The sequence below is a fragment of the Pagrus pagrus genome, assembly GCF_965226575.1.
Source record: "Pagrus pagrus genome assembly, chromosome: 20".
Lineage (NCBI taxonomy): Eukaryota > Metazoa > Chordata > Actinopteri > Spariformes > Sparidae > Pagrus > Pagrus pagrus.
The window spans coordinates 9765027-9777672 of NC_140207.1; the positions used below are offsets into that span (position 1 = coordinate 9765027).

General features: G+C 41.9%; 1 protein-coding gene across 1 annotated transcript in view; it reads left to right on the forward strand.

Moving 5' to 3' along the window:
• Positions 1-526: 526 nt before the first annotated feature.
• malrd1 (MAM and LDL receptor class A domain containing 1) overlaps positions 527-12646 on the forward strand; it is a gene marked incomplete at its 5' end in the record, with an annotated part of 50537 nt that continues 38417 nt past the window's right edge. The window contains 10 exons of the mRNA XM_084341126.1: positions 527-707; positions 2580-2708; positions 2799-2887; positions 2980-3144; positions 5298-5394; positions 7291-7419; positions 8343-8495; positions 10605-10710; positions 11119-11486; positions 12170-12615. Of these exons, the coding sequence (XP_084197252.1) occupies positions 527-707; positions 2580-2708; positions 2799-2887; positions 2980-3144; positions 5298-5394; positions 7291-7419; positions 8343-8495; positions 10605-10710; positions 11119-11486; positions 12170-12615 (1863 nt within the window). The remainder of the gene's footprint in view (positions 708-2579; positions 2709-2798; positions 2888-2979; positions 3145-5297; positions 5395-7290; positions 7420-8342; positions 8496-10604; positions 10711-11118; positions 11487-12169; positions 12616-12646) is intronic.

Genomic DNA, 12646 nt, shown 5'->3' on the forward strand with positions numbered 1-12646 from the left:
TTCTTTCTAGATGGGAAGATTTGCCATTTTTTTTACTTAAAAAACCTGTAAATGAGTGGGCTTCAGCGGTGCTGTTGGGTAAATGTTATCGTTGAACTGAACCAGACTGGCTGTTTCACCCTGTTTCTAGTCTTTATGCTAAAATAAGCTAATCTAATCATCTGCTGGTGGTAGCTTCATTTTCACAATATAGAGACTAATGCTAATCTTAATTCCCATGGTTAGCACCATGGAAATGTCCCACCGTGTGAGAAATATTCCTTTTTTTTCTTCTTGTAATGACGTGTGTCCTTGTTAAACACAGCAACAACAGGAAACCAGGAAAGTGACCTTATTGAGCAACAGCCATAAAAGCCATTTATGACCGTTTACAGCATGCTAACAGCTTGAACACAGGTACACGATCAAGTCAGGATCCAAGGAAACTGTAGGCCTACACGGTGAAGATCCTTCCTAACAACAAAATGCTTTACTCGGAGGTGAAGAAAAGACGATACAGTTAAAGGACAAAACAATAACCAGGCTGATGACCTTGCTGCTGGGCTCGGTGTGGCTGCTGTTGGCCTCCTCTCTGGTGTTTACCCCTGTGTCTGTCAGAGCCTGTTCAGCTCAGGAGTTTAGCTGCTCTCAGGGGTTATTATGTGTGCAGGAGGACTGTGTGTGTGACTTCACTGACAACTGTGGAGATGGCAGCGACGAGGAGGACTGTGAGTAAAATACAGCATTATAATCCAAAGCTAAATGATAGGTGAAATATATGTTACAGGTGCTTTACAGTGCCGCTCAGTGGTTGTGTAAATGTGCAAGTGAAAGCAACATTTTCTGGATATTGTCAGTGAGGGTGGTTGGAGAGTGAATTACCTCACTTTAGGGAAGGTGCGCAGGGTTTAATACATTGGATACGACATTTTCATGATGCACTGTCAAGCCTATTTCCAGCTCAAATCACACTGCCTTGCTTAAGGTCATTTTGAGTTTATTTCCCTCTTACAATAGTGGAAGTGCTTTTGAAACAATGACAGTAATAACACTAATACAGTATTTTAAGTTTCCGTTTAGTCATTAAGAGCTAATTTTATACATCATTTAAACTTCACTTTCTTTCATGGAAATAATCTAAATAACTTCGGCATGTTACACTTTGTCTCAGGAGAAGAAGACCCAAACGTAGACAACACACAGGAGGCAGGATAGGGGGAACAAAAAGCAAGCTTTAATAAAATAAAAGCTGAAAATACAAAACACCAGAAATCTATACAAACCAGGAGAAACAAAAAATGAGTCACTAGGACCAAAAACAAAGTAGCAAGTAAAAAGCTTAAACAAAGTGCAAGGAAACACTGGATGAAACACTGGGAAGAAATGCTGGGAGGCAACACAGTGGAAGACGGACCAACACAGAGTAACATTAAACAACACAGAACTCACAGACTTACACAGGACATGGAAAACAGGGAACATCACAGATTTCACAGAACAAACTGACCAAAAACAAGAGGGAGAGCAAGGACTACATACACAGACACACTAACGAGGGGATCAGGAACAGGTGGAGTGAGGAGGGAAGAGGAACAGGTGAGGAAACGAGCGGAAAAACACTGGAGGGAAAAAACACATAAATGAACACAAGAACAAGACACTGAATCATGACAGTTATCATCATTAATAGTGAATGATGTTTAAAGGGGCACTATTTCGTTTTTGGAGAATAAATTCAAACTCAGAAATATTTATTTTTTCCATAAATCAATAAACAAGCTGTTCTCAGAGAAAAATAAGGTCCCCAGAACACTGTTTGAAGCTAGAAAGGTGGCAGGGTCCGCCACATATAAACAAAGTAAAACAGTATGAAATTGTGTTGTCCTTTAAAAGTCAGTTTGTTTATTCAGTTTATTCAGTCATGAAAACAAAGAGAGTTTGTTGTCAAATTGAGTTGTCATTATCAAAAATATTAAAAACACTATATACAGAACAAATTGTAAACTATTAACAATATACAAAGCAAACTGTTAAAAGTACTTTAACCAAGTTACGGATGAAAAAACACTGAGATAACGATAAATGTAGCGTGGTCAAAGTGTAGACAAGCTGTCCAATGAAATGTTGTGCATGCTAAAGTACCAAAATGCAGATGTGCTTATTTGAATAATTCAGTGAAACCTAATTAAACATGTCATCATAAACATATTTGTAATCAGCAGCATTTCTGACACATAAAAATGAATTAATGTAGCTGCGGGGCACAACTGATATATGCATATTTTTCAAAATAGCATATACCCAAAAACCATGGCAACCAAAAGGACAAGTAGATTAAAACATAAGAGGCTCCTGTGAAGATATTCAATTCTTAATATATCTTAAAATATAAATGTGATTCTTCAGCTCGTCATTGCTAATCCTGTCTGACATACCTCTGAAAATACACTATTATCTTTTTAGTCCCTTGTTGCACATTTAGCCATAAAGCAAAATGCTCGATAAAATCGGGAAGCACTTAGTTTCCGAGGTCTGCTGAGTTTATGAATCTTTATGGTGTTTGGACCCCACAACTTGGTGAACAGTGTTTTCTGTTAAAGGCTCCAGACACAAGAGGTGCGACTTTGAGGAGGGATTCTGTGACCTGATCCCGAGCTTGGAGACGCTGCCGGGATGGATCAGAACCACTGAGGCCCAGGGACTCGAACATGACCACAACAACAACACAGGTGGGACGCATCTGGCACACTGCACATCCATTTTGAATCCACAACCTTCACCTCACATTTGTTTTATTTATATGTTTTCCTCTCTTATAGCACATTTCCTGTCCCTTTCACCTGTGAGAGGAAACAGAACCACAGCGGACCTGACCAGTCCCGTCTTCCTGCCCACTCAGAGCTGCCAGGTAACACATACCCTCCTTTTAGGTAACTTTGGCATACAGAAAAATCCTCAGCATCCACATGACAACAGCTTTGTTGTGTCTTCACTCAACAGATGAGTTTCTACCATTACGTCCGGGCAAAACATGGAGATCTGCAGGTCTGGGTTCAGACTCACACACTGGGTCAGAGCACAGAGGTGTGGAACAGCTCGGCACAACCACAGACGAAAACGTGGCTGCGAACGGTGATTACATTCTCCAGCAATCACAGTTTTGAGGTCAGTATTCACAATTGACTATGATAGATGAAACCAAAGTAAGCTATCACCAGATCGTTGTTCCCTTCTGGGCTGTAGCCTTTTCGCACATCGGTCAGCTTATCGTTTTCGATTTTCCTGCACAGAATTTTATCTTTTTGTTTTACTCTCACTGCTTGTGTTATCCACGTTTCCATCAGCAGACAGCTGCTCTGGTAAAATGTAACATATGAGACACTACCTGTTCAATAACAAAATGCACATAGAGAAAGTTAGCGACTAACTGGTGAACGTACTGTATTGGATCTTTTCCTCGGGAGATGTTGGAGACCAAAACTAAACTAAAAGGAACGTGAATATTGAACTTAAATCGCCAACGTCATCAGAACTCTAAATCAATGACAATGTTTCTCTGTATTTGCTGGGTGGTACGTTAGCAACTGTTTGCTAAAATAAACTTAAAATGTTATAATATGTCGGTGCTGTGTTTACAGCCTGTATCTACTGCCCTCATGTGGCAAAAAAATGGGTATTACAGCAGCACAAGGGCAGAATAAGTGAAGATAAATAGAGAAACTTAAATTAAATTTGTATAAAATTAGAATAGAATAGAAAGGAAACTACACAAGAGTCGTCTAAATGCATAGATCACATCTTATATCAGCTTATTACATTACACCGTATTATGTTGCATTGTTTGTTGTCTTTTCAAATCCTATTTGTCGATATTTCACAGGATATATTACGTAAGATATAAGTTTCCTCGAAACTGATGAAGTCATCACAGCAGAAATAAGCTGCACAACAGGAGCCGTTTATGTGCAGTGAGGGGGTACTGACCCAACTGGGCCCTTCAGAGGCCATCTGGAGTCCTATGAAACCTGCTGTTTGTGTCCTTCCTATATCCTCAGACAGTGTCACGGTGTCACCCTTCTCCTCTTCTCTGCCTTCACCATCTGTCACCGACTACAGCCAGCTCGCTTTCATAACACGGCTGAACCGGCGCCGGGGGTAAAGGGAGGTCAACTCTCTGCCAACAATCACTTTCCCCTCCATTAATCCACTTCCTGTTTTAAAGGCAGTCGAGTTAATTGGGTTTTTATTTACCACGGTGATTTCGGCGGATTTCAATTTCATTTCATTTGCTTAACGATCAGCTCTTTTTCACCTGCTTAAGTTCTCAAGGGTTTTGAGGTCGTTCTCTAATTGTGTAGAAGACGCTCTGTCCTGCTTTGTTAAAAAATATTATATTCATATAAGCCTATAAACATTTGGCCAGAAGCATGAAACAGAACCACAGAAAATGTAATCTGTGATGTGACTAAGGAGTATTTTGTAGAGCTGCTTCTCCTGACAATAACTAAGTGCTTCTGTGGACAAAAATACCCATTTCTTTCTGAGAGTGCGGGTGCATTGTCTGGATCAGATAAACACATAAGTTTGGTTCTGAAGTCCTAAACACACAGCTAAGTACGCTCATCGCTATCATAACATTTATTGTATTGTGCTTTTATGGCCTCAAAGTCAGGTTTGAAGAACAAATAAATACCGGCTGACAAGAATGACCAATGAAAGCTGTTTGAGTGCTTTTTCCCGTCGCCCGTGATGACACAATCCACAATTTGTTTAGATCAGTCGTAAATGATGGGCTATAAAGCCTCACTGCTGAAGATAAAACTGTTCTGTGGACTTTGACCAGTGCAGCTTATTAGCGCTGTCACAGTCAGAGAAAATGTGATGTGTTTAGATAGCTGGCATCGTGGCTTTGTATCTAAACAATCAACTTTTAGGTGGATGAAGAAATACAGATATTTCATGGTCCCCAAATGATGATGTCTACTGACTTTGGTCCTCTGACGTGTCCTCTAGCCCACTTTTGAGTAATATCCAAATATCTAAATCTAAAATATGCCCACTACAATATAGCGTGTCATTGCATTTACTACACTATTGACCATCGTTAACATGTTAGCAGGCCCTATGCTGGCGTTAGCATTTAGCTCAAAGCACCACTGTGCCGATGTACAGTGGTCACACAACAGCTTTCATGGAGTGTCAGTATTAATCTAGCACACGCATGTATACATTGAGTACACTGAATGTGTGTGCAAAGCAAAATACCCGACAGATTGTGGAGAAAGGTAATAAAAAGAGGTTTTCTGTGTGTCGACCAGGTGCTGATTCGAGGGCTGATTTCAGCCGACAGCGAAGCCTCTGAGGTCCTGGCCATCGATGACCTATCCTTCAGTCCCGGCTGCCTGACTGCGACCGGTACTACTACCATTAATAACATCTCACTACACAGACGGGACGAGTTCAGACCTGGACATTTTGAAATATCGCCACACATAAACAGACCGCCGCAAACTATGTTTTGAATACTGATAACAGGGGAAGACATTAAAGCATCCGGGAAAGGATTCATAACAGAATCACTGAATCATTAAAATAGTGCTTACGACACATTTCCCTGGGCTGAATATGGAGCACAGTCAGTGCCGCGATCTATGGGTTTATTTATGTCTGCCTGCACCTCGGTGATGAATGTGACCAGGCTGAACATCTTAGGCGGGAGTGTTTGATAAAGCACAGTCCATTCGGTGTTTGGGACAGAATTTTTACATGTTGCCTTGGTGATATACAGATGATCCAGCTGCAAGCGCAAACTATAGCATGTTTACAACTGCTGTTATTCATCCAATATACTGTAAGATGCTCCTCCTCCTCTCGGCCTGTAAAACAAGAGCTGAAGCTTCTTTATTGATTGTGTTGTTTGGGGGCTGCAACCTGCGGCCTTCAGCTTTTTTTAGGTCTCTTTCCCTGGTGGAGCATCAACCCTAGAGACGGAGCCGGTCCTGAGGCAGAATTAATGTCAAGGCTCCGAGCCTTAGCACCACAGTCTTTCAAGGCTGTTTGCGAAGAAGGCTTTTCATCGAATATATACATTTTTAAAAATTAGATTTATTTCTGTAGGCAAGTTCTCTAACATAAATAATGTACTTGTTGTTAGTAGCAGGAGTGCTAGGTTTGATTTGAAATGTCCTGTTCCTGACCCTACAATAATATATAATCATTATTATCCTCATAATCATTAAATATTGGCCTATAATTAAATGGATGGGCAGTGAAAATAAGGCAGAAACATGTTATCGTAAACTGCATTTCCAGCCAAAGTTTGACACCTCTTTTACACCCTGTTGCCATAAATCACAGTCTTTTTATGTGTGAGTGTCTCCAAGGGTGTTTTATGGAAGCCCATTTTCTGCCAGTAACAATAAAAACGATTGATGAAGACTTCGCTTTGATTAAAACAAAATAATATTTCCATGCATATGGGATTATGGGATAAAGAGTCAAAACTATGAGATTAAAAATCATAATTGTGAGATAGAAAATCTAAGTTATGAGACAAATTTAGGCTTTTTAATCCATAAATGTGACTTTTATGTCAAAATGTCTACTAATATCTAATATTTATGACTTTTATCTCATAATTTTGACTTTTTTATATCTCGTAATTATATTTTATATCTCGTTTCAAATAGGACCCCATGCACATGTTTTGGTATTGAGCGGGCCACCAAATGGTTTATTAGGGTCATCCTTTTATATTCCCAGTAGTTTGTCAGGTCTTGTCTGGCCTTCTCTCAAGAATCTCTGCCCGGCTTTCATCATTTTACACGACGTCCAATCAGTCAAATTAACTGCTTATTGCGTTCCCTTTTTTTTTTTTCATTTTTAAAGATAGTTACTACAGAATTAAGGACTTCTTCCACAGCCAGCCAAAAGCCATTTAAAATCTGGATAATTTTCACTTTACTTTCCAATCCTCGACATAAGCAGAATGAAATTGAGTTAATTTAGGAGATGGGGTCTCGGACGTACTATTGATCAAAGTATCTGAACTCCATTCATTACTACACATTTGAATCTAATCTTCCATAACACAGCTAATGTACTTCACTTTCTCTGGGAGCTCACATACATTAATCCTCTCCACTACGATCTCCCTGAGTGCTAATGATAAAACCCCTTGATCGGACTCGGTGATAACGACTGTCACTCTCTATATCTGATATCATACCTCTAGGCCTCTTGCAACTGAACACTGTAATTCTGTGAAAAATGTTGATGTATTATTCTTTATTTTTTTTATCCCCGGTACAGAGAGTACTGTACCTCCTCCTGTTTGCCCTCCGTCGACGTTTGCCTGTGGCAGCGGCGAGTGCATCGAGGAGAGCAAAGTGTGCGACTTCACCCCACATTGTCCCCGCGGGGAGGACGAAGCTGACTGCCGTAAGACTTCTTGTTGCCAAGTAACACATTCAAAATAATCCACATCCTTTTACGTTGAACTGAGAGCACTCCCATAGCTGCAGAATTAATGGAAAATAGACCCAAAAAAACAAAAGTGAATTGATTTAAGATATTGATTGCATTGTCAGTTTTCTTTTCAGTGTAATATTGAGCTGTCATTGCTGTTAGCAGTGTGTGGAACTGAATTTTAAGCTCCTTGGGAGCTGTAGTTAACTCCTGCCAAGTTTTCATGTACTAAGGCTTGTACCTTTGACTTGTGTTGATCAAAGAACCAGACATTTTCTGAAGCAGACAGCAATCTTTTGTACTTTTCATGTCCATCCGAGGCGTAGAAATGTGAGTTACGGCCCTCTGGAGCTTTGATCCATAATGTCCTCATACCTAAACGGCCGAATAGGTCGTCTGCCAGTGACACCCAAGAAATTGGTTACATAATGTTGCTCATAGTTTGGGTTAAAATAAGTACCTGATGTAAGTTAAGTGTGACAGTTATCTAAATACATAATGTGGGATAAAATAAGTCACTGTTGACTTTTTGTTTCAAACACAGCAGTCTCCTGGGTGAAAGTCCCGTCAGCCCATTCCTAAATTTCCTGCTTTCTCCCGACACAAATCCTTCCACACTTTATACTCCCTTACCTGACTTCCTCCTTTGCTCCCGTCATAATTACTACGGCCACTAGAGGTCGCTGCCAGTGCCAACGTAAACATCGGTTGTTTTAATCCTCATACAATCGACCAGTGTTTGATCGTATCACACGCTCTTCCTCAGCAGTAAGAGTATACCCAGCAAACTCCATCTGCTGAGGGAGATTGTTGTGTCAGCTGCTGTTTTCAAGGTCAAGGATGAACTTTCAGTCTCAACTTTATTCAAATAAATTTCTATCTCTCTACTCATTCAGCCTCTGAGTGTGACTTTGAGGGCGGCTCTTGTGGCTGGTACGAGCTCACCCTTGGCGATGGCTTTGACTGGGTCAGGGGCTCTTCTGAGGAGGTGCCTCCACACTACTATGGACACCCACCACCTCTGGACCACTCTACAAACAGCACTGAAGGTAAAGACGCACATGTTCAGTGTGCTGCCGTGAGCAATATGCACCTGCCAGCATCCGTCACTGGTATGAGAATAGAAATATGAAGAGCTGATAAGATGAGGTCACTGTGTCCAGAGTGTTTGATCAGAAAAGATGTGAACAGATAAAATCGAGGTTTTGTGGAAGGAAAGAAAATCCTTTTTCTGTGTGTTTTTGAGAGATAAGCATTTCATGGAGAAATGCCTCCTCAGCCATCTGAATAATAGAAAGCAAATCGACATACGCTGTACCCATCCTGCATTATAACGCCACACCATTCACTGAAAAACACAATACTATGCTCGCACTGAAACACCATTAATCTCTACAACATGTCACTGCAAATCATGCCTCATTACATCCTTACGCTCAGGCTTTTCTCCACATCTACCCTCCAGAAAATATTCAACTTTTCAGCATGTATTTATGGATTTAACAGGGATTCCCGTTGTACATTTACTGGATATTGCCGTGCAGTTTTTTCAGCAACACCATCTGTTGTTTTGTCATGTACATTGTGTGAACGTGCTGTGAAGAGATGCTCTGGCAGATTCAGATTTGGAGACTGCGCAGGCAGCGGGCTGAAGTCTCTGTTATGTGCAGCGTCTTCATACGTTTCCATCTTAGTGAAACGGCACATGGTCCGGGTGGGAGCATCTGTTAGAAGAATTAGAGAAAATGATTGTGACTGCTCAAAGATCTAGTCTGCAACGACGTGTAGGCATGTGGTGGTGTTCAAACTGGGCTTATTTGGCAGCCAGACAGCGGACAGGAGCCAAGAAATTATTCCAAGTCCGGCACACGACCAGCTCATCGTACAACATCAGGCAGAAGGGATTCTTGGATTCTTGCTGTTCATACCCTGCCATAGACCAGCTGTCATTTTCATTTTTAAACTGTTTTTAATGAGACTTGATGATTACATTACCACTGCACTGCCCAATACTTGGTGAGGGCAACTGGTGCCCCATCCTCTTGGATACTCGTCTGGTAGATAAAAATGATCAAGTTCCCTCGATGGGGCCTAATGTGCAAGAGTGATGAAGTGCCCCCGAGGGCGATATGGGCCTATAAGCTGCCCTGTGCTGGGAGGGGTACAGAACCTTTCTACCATAAATGCAACCCTACTTTTTGTGTGCTGCAGCCCCCACTGCAAGTTTTCGACTGTCCCTGCCCCTCAGACATCCTGATCCCGCCACTCATTGTCTGAATTTCCCATCTGAGATCAATACAATCTTATCTACATATTGATTGTCTTTTTATTTTACTCAGGCATCTGACTTTTGGCATTTACTTTACTATATAAGAACTGTTGCCATAGATACAAACTTCTACTGCTAGCTGATGAGCTTAAGCTAAAACTGGATTGCTTTATTGCTTTTTCTCTCTGTGTTATCTGCAACTGAAAGATCAATTTTGATGAACTGACATCTTAATTAATTAATTTTTTTAAACAAATGAGGCAGAAGCTAAATTAAACCATGATATTGCTTACTGCAAAGTAAGTAGTAACTACAGTTAGCAAATAAATTAAGAGAGTAAAAAGTAGTATTTCCCCAAAATGTAGCAGAAAATGGAATACTCAAGAAAAGTACTTGAGTAAATGTACTTAGTTACTTTCCATCACTGGCTCCATGTGTGTGGTTTGACCATAGTTTGATAAGTTGTGTGAAATATAATGACTCTCTTCACATCGCCGCTCGCCAAGCAGCTGTTTGCAAACGTTTTCATCCCGGCTGTTGTAGAAGCCTCGCCGTTTTCCTCTGACCTGTCTCATCAACAAGACTCTGTTGGCATGGCGACTGCAGTCGGCAGGATATGTTTTGTTTACCCCATGAATCTTAATGTACTCACTAGACATTGTCGCATACAAAAGAAAAAAAAAGAGGTTTTGAAATCAGCCCATCTGGCAACAACAACAATGTGCAGAGGCATTTAGTGGAGAAGTGCATGAACCTCTCCACTGTCTGCAACAGTTTTAGCTCTCTGATTCACCGTCTGGCAGAACAAGTTGTTCGCAGCGATGTGGGGGTGTGTGCTTTAAGTAGCTGCTGAAAAATTGCTTGAATAGTGTCTTCTCACTCACTGCAGGCCACTTCATGTTTATACTAATGAACAGTAGCAGTCTCTATCAAAACGCTGTTCTCAGAGGACCCTGGTTCACACAGTCGGCCTCCGGGTGCACAATGACCTTCTGGTGAGTCACAATCAGAATCCATACATCCGCCTGCAATTTCCGACATTTTCCACTTGCTTTCTCCTCTTCCTCAGACTGTAATTTCACCCGTCTGAGCTCTGCTCCCTCGGCATCTCTTACATCTCACAAACACAATGGGAAGATACACATCAGAATCCCTCATGCTTTGACAGTTTTATGGCCCCTAAAAGTGAATGTCAAATGACAGATTTTATATTTCCTCTGGGTGATTGGAGGGGTACCTGGCAGAAAAGTGCTGGAGATTTATAAATGTCATTTTTTTCCCGCAGACTAATCAAAAACCCTCATGTATTAGGCCTATATGTATAGCAAGCATATGCATTGTCACAAGATAGATCTGCGATTTACACAATCTGGTGTATACCGTAACTCCCTAGTCTCTTTCAGGCATTATAACTCAGGCATATCTGTGGGGGCGGCGAACATGTACCTTCGAGTCAAGGGAGTCGAGAACAACACTGTCATATGGAGGACTTTGTACGACCAGGGAAGGCGCTGGAACCGGGCCACCGTGCAGCTGGGACGCATCAACCAGCCATTCCAGATCGCTCTGTCTAAGATCAGCCTCGGCGTGTTTGATGGAGTCTCAGCCTTGGATGATGTCACCTTCAAGAACTGTTCGATGCCCCCGGCAGTGGCCGAGTGCCCCGCGCACACACATTTCCATTGCGTGCACACCAAGGCATGTGTGGAGCACTTGCAGCTGTGCGACCTTGTGGATGACTGTGGGGATGGATCCGATGAGGAGGGATGTTGTGAGTGTCTCTCTTGGTTACGAATGTTCAGTTCAAATCAATTAAGTAAAGAGCAGCTCCACTGACTTTCTGTTTATATGTTTGGCGTACTACTGTATATGTGAAAAAAGCAGTATAAAGACTTACATGTAACCTGATAAATTGCCTCTACTGATGTCACTCAGTGGCTACGTTGCATTGTGGGTAATGTAGGCACCAGGTTTTGAAAAGCAGTCTAACATTGCAGTCCTATAACACAATTTAAAAACAAATATATCCCCTTTTAATTTATGCATTTTTTGTTATTTTCAACCCTGAAGCCTACATTACCCATAATGCAACTTAGCCTCTAAGTGACATCACTAGAGGAGATGTATCAGCTTCCTCTAGAAAAAGGCTTTATACTACTTTCTTCACATATGAAGTAGTACTCCTGATGACCTGTAAACACACTTTAATAGGTCAGTGGTCGAGTTGCATTGTGGGTAATGTAGGTGCCATGTTTTGGCATGGATGTAAAACACATCTCTGAGTCGGCAACATTTTATCCATCTTTTTAGCAAAAGTAGCTTCACTGCAAAGGGGAAATACTGAACACCTTTACAAGTAAAAGTCCTGCAAATAAGTATTACTACTGTAACTCAATCCAGTGACGCTTTGTTGTTTTCTGGCTCCGGTGAAATTAATCTCGTCATGTCTCACAGCTCCAGAGCTGCAGTGTAACTTCGAACACGGGCTGTGTAGCTGGACACAGGAACAGAGTGGAGGAGATGTGTTTGACTGGACCCGCATCCAAGGCCCCACTCCCTCCTTCAACACGGGGCCCTGGAAGGACCACACGCTGGGCACCAGCTACGGACACTACCTCTACATCGAGTCCTCCGCGCCCCAGGAGTTCAGGGACACAGCTGTGTTGCTGAGTCGAGTCTTCCAACCCACCCATCACCGCAGCAACGACCCGGCCAAGAACCACCAACGCTGTGCTTTCCGCTTCCATTACCACATGTTTGGCTCCCATGTGTTCTGCCTGGCAGTTTACCTCCGGACCTCAGCCACAGGCCGCGGGTACATGGTGTGGGTACGATATGGAGACCAAGGAAACCTGTGGCACAGGAAGACTCTTCACCTCAACAGCGTCAAGCCTTTCCAGGTAATATAATGCGACAGGAACTGATCCAAAA